At 42.8% G+C, this 21,244-nt stretch overlaps 1 protein-coding gene across 1 annotated transcript; it reads left to right on the top strand.

Moving 5' to 3' along the window:
• The first annotated feature begins 1,775 nt into the window (after positions 1–1,775).
• On the top strand, positions 1,776–21,031 carry KCNK1 (potassium two pore domain channel subfamily K member 1). The gene is made up of 3 exons (XM_075276873.1): positions 1,776–2,590; positions 14,415–14,810; positions 20,682–21,031. The coding sequence occupies exons 1-3, from the start codon at positions 2,236–2,238 to the stop codon at positions 20,948–20,950; spliced, it is 1,020 nt and encodes a 339-aa protein (XP_075132974.1). The 5' UTR covers positions 1,776–2,235; the 3' UTR covers positions 20,951–21,031.
• The last annotated feature ends 213 nt before the right edge of the window (positions 21,032–21,244 follow it).

Below are 21,244 nucleotides of genomic sequence, written 5' to 3'. Positions count from 1 at the left end.
GAGGACATGAAACTTGGGGTAGAGATGGAGGGGGACATGAAACTGGGGGCAGAGATGGAGAGGGGACAGGAAACTGGGGGCGGAGATGGAAGGGGGGACATGAAACTGGGGGCAGAGATGGAGGGGGGAGATGAAACTGGGGGCAGAGATGGAGGGAGGACATGAAACTAGGGGCAGAGATGAAGGGGGGACATAAAACTGGGGGCAGAGATGGAGGAGGGAAATGAAACTGGGGGGAAGAAATGGAGGGGGGACATGAAACTGTGGGGAGATGAAACTAGGTGCAGAGATGGGGGAGGGGACATGAAACTGGGGGTAGATGAAGGGGGCACTTAAACTGGGGGGATATTAAGTGGGACATTAAACTGAGGGCAACTAGAGGAAGACAGGTCCCCCTCCAGCTACCCCTATGGTTTAATGTTCACCTCTAGTTGCCCCCAGTTTATTGTCCCACCTGAGTTGTCATTAATTTATTGTCCCCCTCCAACTACCCCCACTGTTTAATGTGACCTTCCAGCTGCCCCAGTTTCATATCCCCCTCTAGTTGGAGAGGGACTTAAAGGGGCTCTATCAGCAAAATCATGCTGATAGAGCCCCACATATGCATGAAAAGCCTTTAAAAAGGCTATTCAGGCACCGTAAAAGTTATATTAAACTAACCCCCCCCCGCTGGGCGGGCATTCAGGGTGCGCTGTCTTCTTCATCCACGCCTCCTCTTCCTCCGGCGCTCGCGAACTGACATTGATATAAAAAAATGGCCTAGGCGCATGCGCAGTAGCATGCGGCTTCTACTACGGCTACTGCGCATGCGCCCAGGCCATTTTTTTTTATATCAATATCAGTTCGCGAGCGCCAGAGGTAGACGGGACCCGAGGACATCGGAGGAAGAGGAGGCGTGGATGAAGAAGACGGTGCACCCTGAATGCCCGCCCAGCGTGCACGATGCGCAAGTAGATCATATTCTTTTTTAGGGTTTTAGGGGGTAGTTTAATATAACTTTTACGGTGCCTGAATAGCCTCTTTAAAGGCTATTCATGCATATGTGGGGCTCTAAGAGCATGATTTTGCTGATAGAGCCCCTTTAATACTGTGGGGCAGTTGGAAGGGAAGATTATATTGTGGGGACATATAATGTACGAGTGACTGTAGGAGCATTATACTGTGTTGGTGTACTTGAAAAATGGATGAGAATTGGAGTCAACGTAAAAGTGGGTGGAGCTACATTTGGTACATTTGCCGCACATTTTGTCCCTCTTTTTGTTCTTTGAAAGTTGGGAGGTATGCCAGTAGTGACCCTTGGGGCACATAACCTCAGACAGAGGTCAGAAGAACCCCAAAGAGGAAGCTGGGCAGCAATACAGCATGCAATTAACAATATGTATAGCAGTCGGGGAACCAGGTTTTCCCCAATCACTATCATGGTGCTGTAGGGCAATGGCCATCTCTAGGTGGCTGCATGCCCTGTACCACTCCGGTCATATTAAACCCCTGGTGGGATCTGTAATGGTGTCAATATTGGTTGTCACTCTACTTTCCCAGAATCAGATATTACAGAAAAGTTAAAAAAAACATATCATAAAAACTGTACTGAGAGCTTTTTTTTTATTTGCTAAGGACAGGTAATAATCCTTTTATTGAGGAATGTTTTTCGCTTTCCTAGGACACTGTCACTTTAAGAGATAAATGACAGAGATACCCAATGGGCGCTCCTTGTGCAAGGTACAGTGCTGTGACAGCACATGCCTGAACCAGCTGAACTGGCTTGCCCACAGAGAGGAGTGGCATAAAGAGCCATTGATCTCCTGTGCTGCTCTCATTTCCTTCTGTGACGGTTTATTTCCCCCCTTCCCCCACCACACTCTATCTAGGCATGCAATATTTATTTAGAGGGCAGAGAGTATTGGAGGTCATGGCCGCCCTGTGAGTTGTGATACATTCCTCTGTTCAGCTGCACTGGAAAATGAGTTTGCATCTCATTGTTACCTGAGAGGGTGGGAAGACTACGTCAACCTGGGAGAGGCAGCTGCCACATCAGCTCCAGGCATCTTGGAAACTCTGGTAACATAGAGAGCCAGTTCCAGCATTACGATTTACATTCCATCACTGCTGCTCTGGAACCCACTTGGCCAGCCGCAATGTTTGTCTGTAGCAATGGCTGAGATTATGGACAGATCTGAACACTGACTTAGGACACTTTACATTTTGCCTGAGAGTGATTTACCGGTGAGCATAACCATGCTGCAGTCCGCTGCAAGTAGTAAGTGTATGCGACTTATCGACAGAAATCGTCCAGCCTGGTACTTTGTCTTTTTACTGTTCAGTTATTTCCTGTATCTGATATTTGGAGCACTTGTATTCTCCTCAGTGGAGCTGCCTTATGAAGACCTGCTCCGAAAGGACTTGCTGGAAATAAAGCGACAATTCTTAAATGAAAATGAGTGTATGTCTGAGGCGCAGCTGGAGGTGTTTTTGGAACGTGTCCTGGAGGCCAGTAACTATGGGGTATCCATACTGAACAATGCATCTGGGAATTGGAATTGGGATTTCATGTCGTCCTTGTTCTTTGCCAGCACAGTGTTGTCCACCACAGGTATGAAGAATGAATGAATTAACCCTATTAACCCTGATCCTGACTGTGTCGCTCTGTATGGCAATAATTTTGAGATTGTTTTATCCGTGACGCATTGTACTTCATGTTAGTGGTAAAAATGGGTCAATATTGCCCCGGCGGCGGGGCAATCACAATTTTGAAATTATGAAATGCTCTACTTTTCAGACAGATCATCATGCCACCCAAATAAATGAATATTGTCTAGCATATCTCTGCTATATATCAGCATCATCTTTTAAGCGTCCTGTAATTTATTTTGGAAATACCCCACATGTGGGTGTAAACTGATGTTTGGGCACACGGCAGCATGTGGGAGGAGAGGATGTAACACTGGGTGTTTCAAAATCAGATTTTGCTGGAATAGTTTTCATGTGCCATGTCTCATTTGCAGAGCCCCTAGAGTACCAAAACAATGGAAACCCTGTAAGGCCGGGTTCACACTGGGTATTTTGGACCGGAATTTGAGGCGGAGACCGCCTCAGATTCCAGTCCAAAATACGGGTAGTCGCGACTGTATGCCAATGCACTGCATCAGCATCCAGTCGCAGCACTGTGCTCAGGATTAGGCCGAAATGAATGGGCCTAGTCGAGAGGGAGTGTCTTCAGGCGTATGTCACGAGGCAAATCCACCTGAAAGAATGAGCATGTTGCTGCTTTTTTTCCGGGAGCCGGAACAAACCGCTCCCGTAAAAAAAGAACTGACCGGCTCCCATTGATATCAATGGGAGACGTTTTTTTAGTCAGGATTTTGAGGCAGATTCCACTTCAAAATCCTGACCAAAATACCCTGTGTGAACTCAGCCCAAGAACTCTATTGGGAGGGGTTTTTTTGGAGGCTGATTTTGAGGCGGATTCCTGACCAAAAAACTCTGTGTGAACTTTAAAGTGACCACATTATGGAAACTACACCACTCAATGAATTCATCAAGGTGTATAGTGAGCAATTTCACCCCACAACTGTTTCACAGATTTTATTAACATTGGGATGTGTAATTGAAAAGTTACGAAAACTTATTCCCAAAGTTTTCATTTTCACAAAGAGAAAAATCGCCCCACAGTTACTTATTAACATGGCAATACCCCATATGTGGTCGTAAACTGCTGTATGGCTCATTACGTGCTCATTTTGGCAGAATGCACGTGTTTGTTTTTTTACACGTGTAAAAAATGTCATTGAAGTCAATGGGAGTCTTATTTTTACACGTGTATTCTACCAAAATGAGCGTGGGTTTACTCCGTGTGAATGGGGTCCTGGTGTTCAAATCCCGCCAAGGGCATAAAACCATCTGCAAGGAGTTTGTATGTTCTCTCTGTGTTTGCATGGATTTCCATCCCATATTCCAAAGATATACTGGTAGGGAAAAAAATGTACATTGTGAGCTCTATGTGGGGTTCACAATCTACATTTAAAAAAAAGAAAAAAAAAAAAAGAGAACTTCTGCCAGACACATCTGTCACTAGCTTACCTACCTGTGCACAAAAGAATTATATTCCCCAATTTCTGGCATCAGGGGAGTCCAGATGACCCCATACACATTAGATTTTCTGCTAGTCTGATAAACTTCAAATAATTTCCTGCTTTCTGATAGCAGGAACTCAGCTGATTCTGAATACATTTCTAGATGTGACCAAAGGCTAGGTTCACGCCTGCACTGTGCCTGGGGATTCCATACCCAATCCACTTGAAAAATGCGCTTGTCTCTCCACATTTTTCACCCGTTTTGGGGGGGAAACCCGGAGAACCCCATTATAGCCTATGGAGTCCGTGTGTTTCCAAAGGTAACCGCTTTTTTTAAGCGGATTAGGTTTTCGTTCAGGGGGGTCCCCAAGCAGACCCCTCAAACAGAAACCCAAATGCAGGTATGGACCTAGTGTAAGTAGACATAATCTAAAGCTTGATACACATTACATTTTCTTGAGCCAAACTGGATGATGATGAAACTATAACAGGAAGAAACAACATAAATAGAGCTATTGTGCTGGATAACTGAAGCACAAGTAGTCTGCTGAAAAGTTTAGTGTTTGGCATAAGTGGCTGCTTTTGGCCAATCCTCAGCCAGTTTGACAATATGTTTGTGTTTTTCTTAAGCAATTAAAGGGATTCTACCACTAAAACACTTTTTTTTTTTTTTCTAGTTACCACGTCGGAATAGCCTTTAAAAAGGCTATTCGTCTCTTACCTGTGGAAGTGCTCTCCGCCGCACCGTTCATTCAAAATACCGGTTTGTACCGGTATGCTAATTAGTTCTCTCGCAGCGATGGGGGCGTCCCCATTGCAGCTCGAAAACTGACCGCAGCGCCGCCTCTCTGGTCTTCGGTGTCCTCCCCTTGCTTCTTCAGCGTCTGTCGGACGCCTGCGCAGTATGCTCTCTGTTCGGCGAAGATTGCTGAACGTACTGTTGAAATTGCGGTGCCCACACTATGGCTGGGACCGCAATTTCGCGCATGCGCAGTACGTTCGGCAATCTTTGCCGAACAGAGCGTACTGCGCAGGCATCCGACAGTACGCTGAAGAAGCAAGGGGAGGACACCGAAGACCAGAGAGGCGGCGCTGCGGTCAGTTTTTGAGCTGCAATGGGGACGCCCCCATCGCTGCGAGAGAACTAATTAGCATACCGGTACAAACCGGTATTTTGAACGAACGGCGCGGCGGAGAGCACTTCCACAGGTAAGAGACGAATAGCCTTTTTAAAGGCTATTCCGACGTGGTAACTAGAAAAAAAATGTTTTAGTGGTAGAATCCCTTTAATTTTTCCACAATGGGGAGTTTGGTTATTAACCTCTTCCTGCCAGTGACATATTTTTTGATTTTCGTTTTGACTCCCCACCTTCCAGACCCCATAACTTTTTTTTTTTTTTTTTTTTTTTTTCATCATTCACAGAGCCATATGAGGGCTTAATGTTTGCGGGACAAATTGTTCTCCATAATGGTACTATTCTGCACCATGTATTGGGAAGTTGGAAAGAAATTCAGAATGGGGTTGAATTGGAGAAAAAGTGAATGTGTGACATTCTTACGGGCTTCGTTTTTATGGTGTTCACTGTGCAGCCAAAATGACATGTCATCTGTATTCTATGTTTCGGTACAATTCCGGGGATACCAAATATATATAGTTTTATTTACATTTTAACCCCTTAACAAAAGTGTAAATCTTCGCAAATTTATTTTTTCCTAAAAGTAGGCATATCCTGAGATCTGCAACCTTTTTTTATTTTCAGAAGATATCTTTTTTTTTTTTTTTTAACACGGTTTGGCTGGGGGGAGCTACAACTCTCAACAGATTCAGAGGATCTGCAGCTGCTTGGGGGTTGTAGTTTTCATTATGGAAGTTGAAAGATTTGTGGGTAAAATTCAATATGTGTGTCTGAGTGAGTCCTTGCCTCCCAGCTTGCAGCACACTATTGTTCTGGGCTAACTACTCTCTGCAGGATCCCACCACCACGCACAGTGTCAGTACATCCTGACACTTGCAAGTACAAGCTGCAATTTCATTGGTTCCTGCGGCTGCCTGTCACTAAAATCAAGGGGGGGGGGCACACGATGGTAAGAAGGATCTGCCACCGCTGCGCTATACTGGCGGCTACCATATTTGTAACTATTATAATATCGCCTGACGCCCATGACAAATGCATGGATGGCTGGGCTCAAAAAACAAGTACTGGGCCAGATAACACAAGGCGGCCTTGTTTGACACCAATGCCCTAGGGGTCTTAAAACCCCAGACGATCTTATCACTTGTGCAATGCATTACACTGCTAATGCATTGCAAAATATCTGCATTTGGATGACAGGATACATAAAGCAGCCTGCCATATAAATGCATGGGAGACAAGCCTGGGAGTTTTCAATAGGCTCCCGGCTTTCATGAGAACAGGACGCTGGCCCCAAATCTTACTCCAGGGAAAATGGCAGAGCCAGCAAACTGGCTCCTTAGGCAGCTTTGACTGAGGTGCCGGGGGCCTTTAAGCCGACACTGATCGTGGGCATTAGCGGCTGCTCATCTCCTAAGCTTTATGTGCATTCAGAATCTCCTTTTCCTTTTTTTTTTTTTTTTCTTTCATCAAATCCCAGAGCATAATAACTGTAGGCCCAGAGGGAAGGTGAATAAGTATAACAGTTATACTCGTCTTGTTTCCTCTTGCCACTGGCTCGACTCAATGGTCGTGTGGGGTACGCCAACATCCTGAATAATAAGACCCAATGACAGCCATCAGAGGTGAACTCAGTGCACATAACATCAGCTAAAGGTCAGAAGAAAATGGAAAAGGCAATGAGAGACCACCAGACAGCACCTCACCTCTCCTGGCCTCCCCTTTTTATACTCTGGGTTCTGATGAAAGTGTGTTTTGAGAGTGATGAAACCCAAAAGTTTTAGGTTTAGATTGAGCCCAAAACTTTTGGAAATTTGAGGTGAATCGCTACTCTGATATTGTTCTCTCTGCTGTCCTAGCATCAAGGGTCATCTGTCCGGATAGCAATAATGTGAATTGTCCTCCACAATAACTGGCTTCAGCAGTCACCTGTAATATTTAGCTACGTCATTCTTGCAAAATATCTACTACCGCATGTGACTAAATTAGTGATTGGCTGTAGCAGTCACATGGGAGCTATTGAACCAGATAAAGATGGAGGACTAGTGCCTGTGCTGCTGGGATTATGGAGTGAAATAGAGGTAACACTTTTTTTATGATTCTTTTTCCCTGCCCTGCCATAATTTTTATGTCTTAAAAGCCTCTTTAATGTAAATAACGTTCTATTTCATCTGTAAGTGCCATGCTGATTGTTTGCCCCGGGTGAAGAGGAAGCCTAGCCTAGGAAGCCTAGCCTCTGCTTTAGACTGGTCTTACACGACCGTATTGAATGTGCGGTCCACAAGTTGCTGATCGGCAACATAGACTCCGCAGATGTCCGTGTCCTGCCACACTCACCCATAGAGTTCTATGGGCGAGTCCGTGCAGTGCCATAATTCACGGCCATTATGGACATGTCCTATAAATTGCGGACCACGGTTGCAGCCCGGCCACACCACAGATAAAATATCCGGTGGTGAATATAATGTGTCCGCAATTGAAAACAGTCAATTGCGGACAATTTGCAGACTTACATTACGGCCGTGTAAGACCAGCCTTAGACTTGCAGGTAATTGCTGCATGTCTTGTACTGTATCCTGCCCTGTCAGGGTCTATGATGTATATGCTTTAATCCCTGCCCATCTTGGCACTCATCCAGCTGTGACCTTCAAATGCATCCCATGTTGTGCCTAGTCCTTCACTGCTTTGTATGATCTGATCCCTCTGAGCCCAGAACAATGCTGACCTTGCTGCAGAACATCTGACCATCTCTCTTGCTTTTGGCAAGATATAAAATGATCTGTATTCCGCTAATACATTTCTCTAAGGAGCACAGTTTCCAACAATAGCAACGTCACCAATATAGTTTAAGGGAGATTCTATGTTCCTGATCTGACAAATATTGAGACCCATTATATTGCTTGTATAATTAAATGTTGTACAATTTTCCAATATACTTTCTGTATCAGTTCCTTATGGATTACTAGATCTCTGCCTGCAGTCATTCATTGCCGCCGTTCCTGAGAAATTTCTTATCTCTTCCTTATGTAAATGAAACTTCAGAATGCATAGGGCGTCCCCTATGCTGCCCGAAGACTCTATCGGCACCTCTGTCTGGCTTCGTTGCCGCGTCAGCAGCCGACAGAGCCAACTGCGCGTGTCTGTTTGGGTATTTTCCTGTGGCCGAACAGACGCCACAGGAAGCTGGATGAACGGACATATGCAGTCAGCTCTGTCAGCTGATGACGTGGCAGGGGAGCCTGACAGAGGCGCCGCTAGATTCTTCAGGCACCATTACTGAAGTCTCATTTGCATAAGGAAGAAATAACAAATTTCCCAGGAACAGCAGCGCGAATCAGAATAACAAAGGTAGAAGAAGCTATACCAACGTGGTATTTGTCTCCCTTTAACTGTCCATGAAAAAAATGGATGAATTTTGAATTTTGTTAATCTTTTTTGACCCAACCCACTGATCCTTTTTTAGGCCGGGGCCCCACGGAACGTAAATGCTGCAATTTGTCCGCGACAGCGGAAACGCTGCTGGAAAAATTGCGGCGCTGTACAGTGCTGGCAAAATGGATGGGATTCATGTGAATCCCATCACCACTTTGCGGAAAAGATCGCAGCGCGGACACGCTGCGATTTGCAAAGCCGTTGCAGCTTTGCAAATCACAGCATGTCAATTATATCTACGGAAACGCCGGCGGCTTTCCCGTAGATATAATGTTAAGAGAAAGTCCGCAAATGAAAACTCTGTGAACTTTTTCTTAAAAGCGCTACGGAAAGAACCGCAATGCATTCACGCAGCGGTTCTTCCCGCAGCACTTGCTGCGTATATGGCCCATGGGGCCTTAGCCTTAAGGAACGTAAATGGAAGTCCAGTTAGAACCAGTAAAAATGAATGGGTCTGTTTTTGAGTGTATACAGTGACACATAAAGGCACTGTCCACTTTCAGACCTATATTGAGTGACCAATGCTATTTGTATACTGAAAAGTTTCCGATATACTTTCTGTATCAGTTCCTCACAGTTTTCCAAATCTCCGCTCTGTTCATGCTGCTTATTGCCAGTGGAAATACATCAGTGATATACAGTCCATGGTCATGTGATATACAGTCCATGGTCATGTGATAAACACACAGGTGCACAACTCGTTATAGTCACAGCACAGTAATCAGACATCTGCTTAATAACGAGCTGTGCACCTGTGTTCATCACATGACCATGGACTGTATATCACATGACCATGGACTGTATATCACATGACCATGGACTGTATATCACCTGTGTATCAGTCGATGTTTATCCTCTGGAAGTAAGCAAACATTAACACTTGTCTCTCGTTATTATTATACAACTCCCTGCACTAATCTTCCATTATACATCTATGCAGTTCTTTGATATACTGTTATATAGGAGAAGCTTAGCTACATGGCATTAGATGTATAATTTCCACTCTGCATACAGTATCACACTGGGCAATGACCCAGGACTTCCGTGTCTTTGTGAGCTCACTAATGGCAACCTGATAGTGGAATGTACAATATTTTATTCCACTGACCGTGCCAGAAGTTGGGCTGAAGTGTAACCTAAGCTCTATTCATGCATCTCTGACAGCAGTTTATCTCTCTTGAGAACAAAAGGATCAGCAATGTTAAAATCCAATATAACCCTTCCTCCCCCTCCACTTCTACTGTACATACATTTGATGGTTGGCTGATTCAGCTGAAATTGAATGGTTTACCCAACAGTTATCTAATGCACATGTCCAGCTTCCGACAGACATACACCAGCTTGCCAGAACACTGTTCCACAGACATTAAGGGGAATATGCTAAAACCACTTCCATTATATATTCCAGTCTATACTTTGAGGGCCCACTGTAAGTGAAAATGTGTGAAGTGGAGTCTGCCACTTTACCAGATCCTAAGGCCTTCTACATGAGTGTTAGTTCTGGTTTATTTTCTATAATTTTGAGAAACTGTCTTGCTTTAAGATGGACGTACATAAATAGTTGGTTGTTCTTCCCACTGTACAATAGTCACAGTAATAGACAGGGGAGGGACTGAAGAGGAGTTTGGTTTGGCCGACACACGGCCTTGGCTCGGTGTGACATGCCTTGGCTTCCTTTTGCTATTGTTTCTTAGGGTGTATTACATATTGTTGATGTATGACTTGCACTGAATTGAGTTGCACCTCTGGAGCGGTTGTTTAATGCTCTCCCATAGTGTTACCCACTGTTGTCAGGAGTTACCTGAGATACCCAGGGTGGGAAAGTGCATATTTAAGGCTGAGACCCCACATAGTGAGCCGCAGCAAAAAAAAAAAAAAATGTGGAAAAACGCACAGCAGCAACACAGTATTTTTTTTCTCTCATCCCTTTATTCAGAAAGTCTGTAGAGATTTCCTCTGCAGACTTTCTGCTTCCATTATACCTATAGGAAAACCACTATCTTTTCTGTAGGTATAATTGATATGCTGCAATTTCCAAAACCGTTTCCACTGCGCATATTTTTCTGCAATTTGTGGATCCCTGGCCTAATCCTTTTTCTAGTGCTGAGGAGTGAGGAGATGCTCATTATGTAGTCTGTTCCCGCAAATAAAGCACCAACCAAACCCTGCTAGTGATGACATAGCTTTTAGGAGGCAGGCGTTGCATCCCCCACACTAGCAGAAGTATGGCATCTCTCACCAAGTCCCCAGGGAAGCGCTCGCAGGTACTGCTGTGTTCCTGTTCAGATGTATCTGATTACACAAAGCTATAAGGAAAATGTTTGTTCTCGTACCGTGTTAGCCAGTGGGTAGGAAATATAAAAAAACAAAAATTTTGATAGTCTTCAGTAGTTGATACCTTTTTAATGGCTAACTAATAATGATGACAGATTACAACGTTTCGGAACGTCTAGGCTCCTTTCTCAAGTAAATTTAAAACCATTTCTGAAGGATGCATATTTATATACAAAAAGGACACATGGGGATAGAATTCCAGGAGGAAGGGGGGTAGAGGGTTATTAGTAATTGGTAGAAACAATGTAAACACTTACAGGTCCTTATCAGTTCTCAGGGTCTCAGGTCAGGAATTTCTGTAAAATGACATAAAACCATGTGACAAATTTAGCCCCCTCTCCAGTGTTTGAAGCAGGGTCATAAATTTACACTCATAAATGCGTCGTTCTCTCTTTGATTTGAAATTCCCTCTTAAAACCAAAATTTTCATGTGATTGGTCATATTACACAAAGCTAATAAAGAACTCTATAAAGAAGGTCCAGGTGTCTCCACTGTGTCTTCCTTCCTCCATGCATACCTGCAAGGAAAGGTGGCTCAATGATTGCTCACTGAAGGTTGGCTCGCCATCTGAGCACCCCATCCCACTGTTGCATGTCACCAAATAGTGGTGTGCATTGGTGACATTGCATTATATTACTGTATACCATTTTTTTGTATATGTAAGTATTGTCATTGTAAACTCCCTTTAACAGATTCAGCTGTGTGTCTTGTCTACAGGCTAAGCTTGGTGCATCTAAGACTCCCTGTACAGATAATAGTTTGGGAAAAAAATAGTAGTATTTGAGTAATATAGCGTATATACTCGAGTATAAGCCAATCTGAATATCAGCCGAGACCCCTAATTTTACTTTAAAAAAAAACAAAAAAAAAAACTGGCAAAACTTATTGACTCGAGTATAAGCCTGGGGGGGGGGGGGATGCAGCAGCTACTGGAAAATGTAAAAAATTTAAAATGGTCAGAGTTTTTGGGTGCAGTAGTTGCTGGGTGCTGGGAAAAGAGAGGGGGCCTTTTGGTTGTCTGTCTGCCCTTCCCTGAGCTTGAGGACTGAGGGTTTTTCCCCCCACTTGGAATTCAGCCTGGTTGAATATTGGGTATCTGCAGTGCTCCTATTAACCCCTTCCCAACGGAACAGGAGCACTGCAGATACCCTATATTCAGCCTGGCTGTAGTCAGGCTGAATTCCAAGTGGGGGGTAAAAAACCCAGTCTCAGGGAAGGGGCCGTTAGACAACTTTTTTTTTTTTTTTTTTTTCCCGCTACGGCGTTTACCGTACAGGAAAAATATTTTTATAGATTTGTAGAGCGGGCATTTTCAGACACAGGGATACCTAATGTGTATGTGTTTCACACTATTAACAGTATTTTTATATGTGTTCTAGGGAAAGGGGGGTGACTTGAATTTTTAATACTTAATTTTTTATTTCTTTTTTTTACTTTTTTTTTTTTTTTTTTTTTTTTTTTTTTTTTTTTTTTTTTTTTCTTTTGTTAGACCCCTGATTACTAATGCAATGCATTACAATGCTAATGCATTGCAATACATTGCAAAAATCATCATTTCATTTGCATGCTTCATAGAGCAGCCTTCAAAAGAAAAGCACTGCAGCCGGGGAACCTTTAAAGAGGTGCTGAGGGGAATCCCCGGCAGGAGCACTGAGGGGCGGACCTGAAGGAGAACCTCGGCCGCTGGACCTGAAAGGGAAACTGCAGCCGGGGAATCCCCGGCTGCCAGGGGCTTCTGCCCTTAAGGTCTGGCGGCCCAGGTCTTCCTTCAGGTCCGCCCTCAGCGCTTCAGGTTCGCCCTTGAGAGAGCAGTCATGCCCGCTCCCTCCTCTCTCCAGGGGCATGGCAGCGCCTGCCGCTTCCCCGCAGCAGTTCCACTCGGAGGCTTCAAGTTCCACCCGCCGATGGCATCGCCGCTGTCTTACAGCGGAGATGCCGGAGCTCTGGAGCAGGGCGGTGCCATTATAGCTACAGACCCAGCGTCCGGACCCGGCATACTGCATTTCAAACTGCAGAAGTACTTACGGTACTTATGCTAGCAAGCCGGGTGCGTGCCTGAGGTTACGTGGCCATGTCACCCCGTGTGTGATAGAGCAGTGTGGGGGGCAAGGTCTGTGTTCCGGGCCTGATAGCGGAAGTACCATAAGTACTTCTGCAGTTTGAAATGAACAGCATCGCCACGCTCCAGCCAGGAGCGTGGCGTTGCTGTGAGCCCGGCACCCACCCTGCTGTCTGTATGCTGGGACCGGATGCTGGGTCTGTAACTGATATTGCCATAATGACTTGAGTATAAGCCGAGGCTGTGCTGAAAAACTCGGCTTATACTCGAGTATACAGTATATGGTAAATCAGGATCATGTGACAATAAGAGGGAATAACTGAAGGCTTCCTGTAAGAATATGAGTTCTTGAGGAACACAAACCGTAGAGATTTCAGCTTTTTGTTGTCAGTGGTGAGTGTGTGTAATGCAAAGAATATTAGGCTAAGGGCTCGTTCAGACGGGCACAGAGAGGGCAGATTATGGCGCGGAATCCACGTCATAATCTACCCCCTCACAATGGTGGTCTGTGGAGACCGCTAGCATTCTCTTTTCTGCTAGTGTTTTTTTTTTTTTTTACTGCTAGCGGAAAAGAAAAGTGACATGACCTTTCTTGAGGCGGATTCCGCCTCAGGAAGTCAATACAAGTGAATGGGAGGCGGAAATCGTTTCGTGGTTTGTTTGTTGTTTTTTTTTTGCCAAAAACTGTGACGTGGCTTTTTAAGGTCCATTCACTGTGCGGGAGGGAAAAACCGCCTGGCTGGCATGTGTATTTTTTCCTACAGCACTTTTCAGAGAAAGTGGAAACCTCTACAGATTTTCTGTTTCCATTATACCTATGGGGAAACCTCCAGCGTTTCCGTAGATATAATTAACATGCTGCGATTTCCAAAACTGTGACTGTTTTAGAAATTGCGGTATGTCTGTGTGTATTTTTTTGCAGTGTGTGGATGGGATTCACTAGAATCCCATCTGCTTTGCAGAGACTGTAAAACGCTATGTATTCTTTCCATTGCGTTTATGCCATGTGGGTCCCAGCCTAATTGGCTATATAGGTCAATTCTTTTTATATTGATCGCTTTGCCACACCCAAATGTCACTTGACCTCCTCTGAGGCTATTTCTGACACAATGGAAGGGTCCATTCACACGAAGGAAAATGGCGCTAAATTTGGTGCTGAATTTCAGCGCTGAAAAAAAAGTCCCCCATTGACTTCAATGGGTTCCTTTTTCTGCTAACAGGAAAAGGAACCCATTGAAGTCAATGGGAGGCGCTTTTTTCATCGCTGAAATTCAGCACCAAATTCAGCGTCATTTTCCTCCGTGTGAATGGACTCGAAGACTGTATTATTGCTTGTTTCTTCTGTACGGATTGTCTATTGATAACTCTTCATCCTATGTTTCTAGGTTATGGTCACACAGTTCCCTTGTCAGATGGAGGAAAGTTGTTCTGCATTTTGTATTCTGTCATCGGAATCCCCTTCACCCTGCTTTTGTTTACGGCACTAGTACAGCGGATTATCGTCTATGTTACCAGGAAGCCTGTTCTCTACATTCACCTCCATTGGGGTTTCCCCAAACACATTGTGGCCATTGTCCACTCACTGCTTTTGGGATTTTTCACTGTCACCTGTTTTTTCTTCATTCCTGCTGCTGCCTTTTCCATATTGGAAGAAGATTGGAATTTCCTGGAATCTTTTTATTTTTGTTTCATTTCTTTAAGTACCATAGGTTTGGGGGATTATGTTCCTGGAGAGGGATACAACCAGAAATTCCGCCAACTCTATAAAATGGGAATCACATGTGAGTAGAATGAAGTCTAGATAAATATTATTTAATTAGTAATATAAACCATGATGATTGAATCCCATGATATATGTACAGCATGCATGAATAATATTTGTGTGCATAATTTATGTAAAATATAGTATAGAGAGAGAACTATGTATAATCTTTGTGTTATATTTCTCTCATGTCAAGTCAAATTTTAAAATTTTCATTTCCTCCATACCTCACTGCATAGGGATTTGTAAAGCTCACCTTTAGCTCCCCCTCTTCAGTATGCACTAAGGGTTCATCCACATGGGATGAGACCACTGAATTATATACACTGACGAGCAAAAGGGTAACAATGTGTTGAACTTCTGACTTTCAGGTTCCATATCTCACCGTAAGTAAATGAATATAATCCATTCAAGTAACAGCCTATTAAAAAAAATAAAATACGGTAAAAGCAGTGGGGGCCTTTCCTGAGGTTTGCCCTAGGCTCATGGCTCCACATATGGGCCCATGATAATACATATTCATGTTTCCGAGTCAGTGCACTAGCTATGAAAAATATGCTTGTGTACATGAGGCCTTAAAGAGGACCTTTCATGGATTTGGGCACAGGCGGTTCTATATACTGCTGGAAAGCTGACAGTGCGCTGAATTCAGCTTTCCAGCAGTATATAGAACTGCCTGTGCCCAAACCCATGAAAGGTCCTCTTTAAGAAGAAAATGCTCTACCAGTGACAGCAGGCTGCCCTGTGTCTTCACAGCAGCTATTGTCAAGGGGTTTTCAAGTTGGAATGTAGACTAGCAATTTTCATGTATCCCAATTTACAGGACCTGCTAGTCTTGTAGGTCTGAAATATCAGGCCTGGGAGGGGTACGACAGCTTACTGAGGTTTACTCATTATAGTTTCCTATGTTGAAGTCTGTTGAGGGTTTATTAAGTCTCACCTTTTGATTTGATTCACTACACAACAGTTTAATAGTCAATTTGTCACTGTTCATACCACAAACATTTCCTCCTGCATGTTTCCTTTGAAGAGACTGAGTAAAGACAACCACAAAGGCTGTGTTACCTAGAAATGGCAACAACATTTCTTATGAATTAAAGGGAGTCTGTCACCATTAAACTCAATATCAAACCAGTCAAAGCATATAAAAAATCCTACGTTGAAAACCATCATACCTTTTATAAAGGTCATTTTTCTTAGTATGCAAACATATGATGATGTGACTTTTTCCTGATCTTTCTGTTTGAGAAATCTTAAGTGTTGTAGAAATAGTAAACAATAGATCAGTCTGCTGATAAAACACTTTTCCTTGTTGTGAAAACCTCACCTGCAAAGTATTGTTATGCTTTTATAAGGGTACACTAACTGAAAACCACTTTGCTGCTGAATTTCCATAATTTAAGTCCAGCAATAGGCTGAAAAAACTGCCTGACGCTAAAGCTCCACCTAGCAGAATGCTGCTAAGAAATGCAGCAAAAACTATTTTTTCATAGAATTTTTTAGTTTTTACTGTATTTTTCTTCTTCTATTAATTAAATATATAGGGAAACCTGCTTGCAATTCTGCAGCTAAAATTAACATGCTGAATATAGGTAGAGGGTGGGGCCAAATTTATCATTTATTTGGCGTAAATATTGGGGGTAATGTACATCAGCTATGAGATGGCATACATTTGTCCCAGGGCACACAAAAAACAAAGGGTGTGCCTCATGGTGGTTCCAAGGCTATGAAGACTGGTGTTAGTAAGGTTAGTCTAAATAAATGTGCCCCTGTTTTGTTTGTTTGTTTGTTTTTTTTTTTGGGGGGGGGGGGTTAGGGGAAGGGGGGAATGGTTGGTTGGGTGTTTTTTTTTCCCCCAGTGGTATTTCCACAGCAGCCAAAAATAGTTTCTCCAGAATATGGTGCCTTATCTAAAAAATAGGGTGCTTTTTTTTTTTTTTTTTTTTTTTTTTTTTTTTTTTTTGCAGTGGCATCCCTGGAATTGCTACAGGTCTTTGGTTGCTTTCAACTTTTGAATTGCAATGGTCGAAAACTCTGGATAAACACACAGAATAAATCAACAGCTGTGCCCTAAACACTCAATTTGGGCTGCGTGTTTGAGTCTCAACATGTGAATGAGACTTGATTTTAAAAAAATCTCATTCTCCATGCTAGTACTTCACATTTAATGTAGAAAGCGCTACTACAATAACCTCATCAGATACGGTCTTTTTTGTTGAGGTCATTCTTTTTTTTTGGCCTTTGCATTGCAATGGTTGAAAACGGTGGGGAAAACTTTTAGCACAAATTAAAATCCTGCATAAGTGTACTGTACTGAAGGAGTTACATTTTGTAAAATTTCATCCACTGTGCTAATCATTGTGGGTTAGCTGCTGTGAATCTGTGGTGACTAATATACGGCCACTACCCTCTATTTAAGCAGCCTTATTCTACCTAGGTGAGTCAGGTTTTATGTGCTAGAACTGCCTCCTCTCCCCAGACATACAGCACCTGTATTTCAGATTATATACTTTTAAAGGGGAAATACCTGAAACCTTAAATGTGTAAACTGTTTTGGTCAGTGATTTGTATTAGTGATTGTGAGCTAAAACCAGGAGTGCAGGCTTTCTACAACATTTTGGAATGTGTCTGTGGGAATTTTTACCCATTTATCCACAAGAGTATTAGTGAGGTCAGAGACTGATGTTAGAAGAGAGGGCTTGGCTCGCAATCTACATTCTAGCTCACTCAAAGTGTTCTGTGGGGTTGAGATCAGGAGTTTGTGTCGACCTGTCAAGTTCTTCCACACCAAACTCACCCAACCAAACCTTTATGGGCTTAATTTTTTGCACTGTATCACAGTTATGAGAATTCACTGTATTCAAAAATGTATTGTCTTCATGGTTGCATACCTATTCACAGACCAATAATTTAGAAGACCCTGATATTAGCGTCTTCTAGATTATTGGTCTGTGAATAGGGTTACAGTTATGATGAAAAAGAAAAGGTACTTCTCAAAATGATCCCACTAAGTCGGAAGCCTACGAATGTCTAAAATGTCTTGGTATGCTGAAGCATTATGACTTTCTTTGACTGGAACTAAGGGGATGAGGGCTGAAAATCCCTTCTTCACCAAACGTTGCAGATGGCACAACATAGGCAGGCAGGGAATGTTCTCCTTGCATTTGCAAAACCCAAACTTGTCTATCATACTACCAGATAGAGAAGTGTGATTTGTCACACCACAGACCATGTGTTCACTGCTCCATAGTCCAGTGGTGCCAGGCTTTATATACCACCACTGGAGAATGTCACTATAGTATAAAATAACTAACTAAAGAGACCAGAACGTTCCATGAAGTATAAAGCAATTCAGACCTTACAGTAAGTAGATATTTAGATATCTGGAGACCAAACTGCTGCAGCACATACAGTATAATAAACTGTGAAGACATTTTCTGCTTATGTTAATGAACTTTATTTATACCGTACTGGAGAATTCCTTTAATAGCTTAGTATAGACTAACACACAATCATATTGTTGAAAATAGACTTCACCACCTATCCATCCGGTTATCATGTGATAATCATGTTACAGAACTGTTCTACCTTGAAGGTATGACTGTATTTACTAACTAAACAGTTGTCTATAGTATGCATGAAACAGAAAAAAAATCATTTTGGAGACATTGGATCCAGATGGAGCACTTTTATATGGACAAAGCAAGTCCTGCTTAGAGATGAGTAAATCTTTTAAAGTTAGTTCCAATTAAACCATTTCTGACTCAAGATTCATTCTGAATTGAGGCTAAAGTCATAGGCAACATCACATTAACATATTGGTGCTGGTCCTAAATGGGAGCTGTCCTATTGATACTACCAAATACTCTGGTTCACATGTGTCTGTCTGAAATATTTGACCCTCTCACAAATCAACCGATAAGGTCCATAGTGTTAAAACCCTTATATTGAACGAGTGGAGCAATAGTTAGAGCCACAGCCTCACTAATACTCACATGGAGGATATATTATAAAATTTAAACTCTCCATGCAGAAGTCCATAGTGTAAATAGGCAGGATGCTAAAGAACACATGTTGAACCCATAAGTGCAGCTCACTAGCCTGGTGTAGGTAGCCAACACCCAAGGAGAACCTGCCACTAACGCACCTGAAAGCCGGCAGCTAGATTCTGCCTACAAAACAAACACCATATCCTGAGGAGTGCTTACATTACACTCTCCTCCCCTATATATTAAATACAATGTCCCCTTGCAACACAAATCTTTCTTCTGGCCTGATATTTTGTATTAGTGCAGGTATAATGTGTCAGGCTGAGACCTGTAGACTATTTAGCTCAAGAAGGATTATCTGTATCAGATACAACTTTAAAGGGATCCTATCATTTAAACACATTTTTTTTCTAGTTGACACGAAGGAATAGCCTTAAAGGGATCCTCTCTTTCAAACCCTTTTTTTTTCTAACACGTCGAAATAGCCTTAAGAAAGGCTATTCTTCTCCTATCTTTCGTTGTCTTCTCTGCCGCCATTTGCTTGAAATTCCAGTTTTTCTCGGTATGTAAATGAGTTCTTTCGCAGCACTGAGGGCAGCCCCAATGCTGCGAGAGAACTCTCCAGCGCCGCCTCCATCTTCTTCTGGAACGAGGTCTTCACTGCGTCTTCTTCCGGCGGTGTCTTCTAACTTCTAGGCCTAGGACAAGCCGACTACACATGCCCGCTGGCCACGAGAAAATGGCCACTTACAATACTGTGCAAGTGGCCATTTTTCTTGTGGCCGCGAGCATGCGCAGTCAGCTTTGCCCGAAGCCTAGAAGTTTACAAGCCACTGCCGGAAGATGCGGTGAAGACCTTGTTCCAGATGAAGATGGAGACAGTACTGGAGAGTTCTCTGACAGCATTGGGGACGCCCCTAGTGCTGTTTGAGAGCTGGGGCCCACCCCCAGTGCTGCGAGAGAACTCAATTGCATACCAGCGAAAAACGGGATTTTAACCGAACGGCGGCCCGGAGAAGACAACGAAAGGTAGAAGAATAGCAAAGCAAGCTTTCTTAAGGCTATTCCTACATGTCAACCAGAAAAAATGTGTTTAAATGATAGGATCCATTTAACAAACTCTCATCTGTGTGACTTATTAGGTTGCTACAGGTTTTTGGTCTCTGTATGTAATCTAAAATGTCTCCATTCGCTAACAGCAAGCAGAGAACTTGAAGACTGATACACAATGTGTAATACAAAATGACATCATTTTAATTTATTATAGAATAATTATGGTTGAGGTCGCAGCCTGAAATGCTGTTTTTTTTGCAGCATGTTTACTATTTCAACAAAACTTAAAATTCCTGAAACAGAAAACCACCACTTAAGATGAGGATCACACGATCATACCTTTACTTAGCCCAATAGAAACACTCAATTTCCTTGAGTTCAATTTGCATATTGCTAAAAACAACTTTTTAAAAGGTATGATAGTGTTCAGCGTAAGATTTTTGCTGCATTTTTTTTTTTTTGAGACAAAGCCAAGAATAGCTACCTAAGGAATGGGAAATCTATAAAAAGTGCTTATATTTATACCTTCTGCTCAATCCACTCCCGCTTTGGTTTAAAAAAACACAAGAAAATGTGTAACAAAAAAAATCATTTCCACAACGTGGAGCCTCAAAGGTGCATTACATAGCCCGATGTCAGTCCCATAATTGCCGATGATTGGGGAAAACACATTGATAAAAAAAAAAAACACCAAAAACTGAATGGGGAGGAACAAACTCTAGGATTGCTCGTGTCCAATATTTGCCCTGAATGTCAGGCTGGCTGAATGTCGCTGTCTTTTAATGAGTTAGAATTTTATGGCTTTCAGTAAATCCTTATCTATATTTACCTATTATTCTCTCCAACAGGCTACTTGTTGCTGGGTCTCATTGCGATGCTGGTGGTCCTGGAGACCTTTTGTGAACTTCAAGAGTTAAAAATGTTCCGGAAACTTTTCTACGTGAAAAAGAAGAAAGACGAGGATCAGGAAAACATAGTGGAACATGACCAGCTGGCCTTCTCTTCCATCTCTGATCAGGTTGCTTCTTTAAAGGAGGATCAAAAACTGAGTGAACCATTTGTGGCTTTACAGCCAGTGGTTACTTACACAGGAGATGGCTCTAATAATAATGAATAGCAGGGTCGCGAAATATTAGCAGAAATCTTGCACAATCAGTCTGTTTATCAAGTTCTGATATTTGGGAAATGAGCTGGGTGCACAGTATGAGAAATGAGCTGTCACACCATATATACTCATATTTATTCCTATTTATGGTATCTTGCATTGACTCTCACTGCTTCATGGCAATGAAGACTTTACCTCTGGTGATTAGTAGAAACTTTACTGCAGGGGGATTTACACCCTGCACCAGAAAACTGTCATAGATGGGTAGTAAATGTGGAATATCTTTGGGGCGCGCCAGCAAACTGC

The sequence above is a fragment of the Leptodactylus fuscus genome, chromosome 6 (genome assembly GCF_031893055.1).
Source record: "Leptodactylus fuscus isolate aLepFus1 chromosome 6, aLepFus1.hap2, whole genome shotgun sequence".
NCBI lineage: Eukaryota > Metazoa > Chordata > Amphibia > Anura > Leptodactylidae > Leptodactylus > Leptodactylus fuscus.
The sequence above is the reverse complement of the archived record's forward strand: the minus strand, read 5'-3'. Positions and strand labels throughout refer to the sequence as shown.

What these genes read in the sequence shown, in the direction of transcription:
- KCNK1 (XM_075276873.1), top strand. Translation starts at nt 2,236, where the DNA reads ATGCTGCAGTCCGCTGCAAGTAGTAAGTGTATGCGACTTATCGACAGA. An exon ending in CACAGTGTTGTCCACCACAG is followed by an intron (nt 2,591 to 14,414) that starts GTATGAAGAATG and finishes CTATGTTTCTAG; the next exon opens with GTTATGGTCACACAGTTCCC. An exon ending in CTATAAAATGGGAATCACAT is followed by an intron (nt 14,811 to 20,681) that starts GTGAGTAGAATG and finishes TCTCTCCAACAG; the next exon opens with GCTACTTGTTGCTGGGTCTC.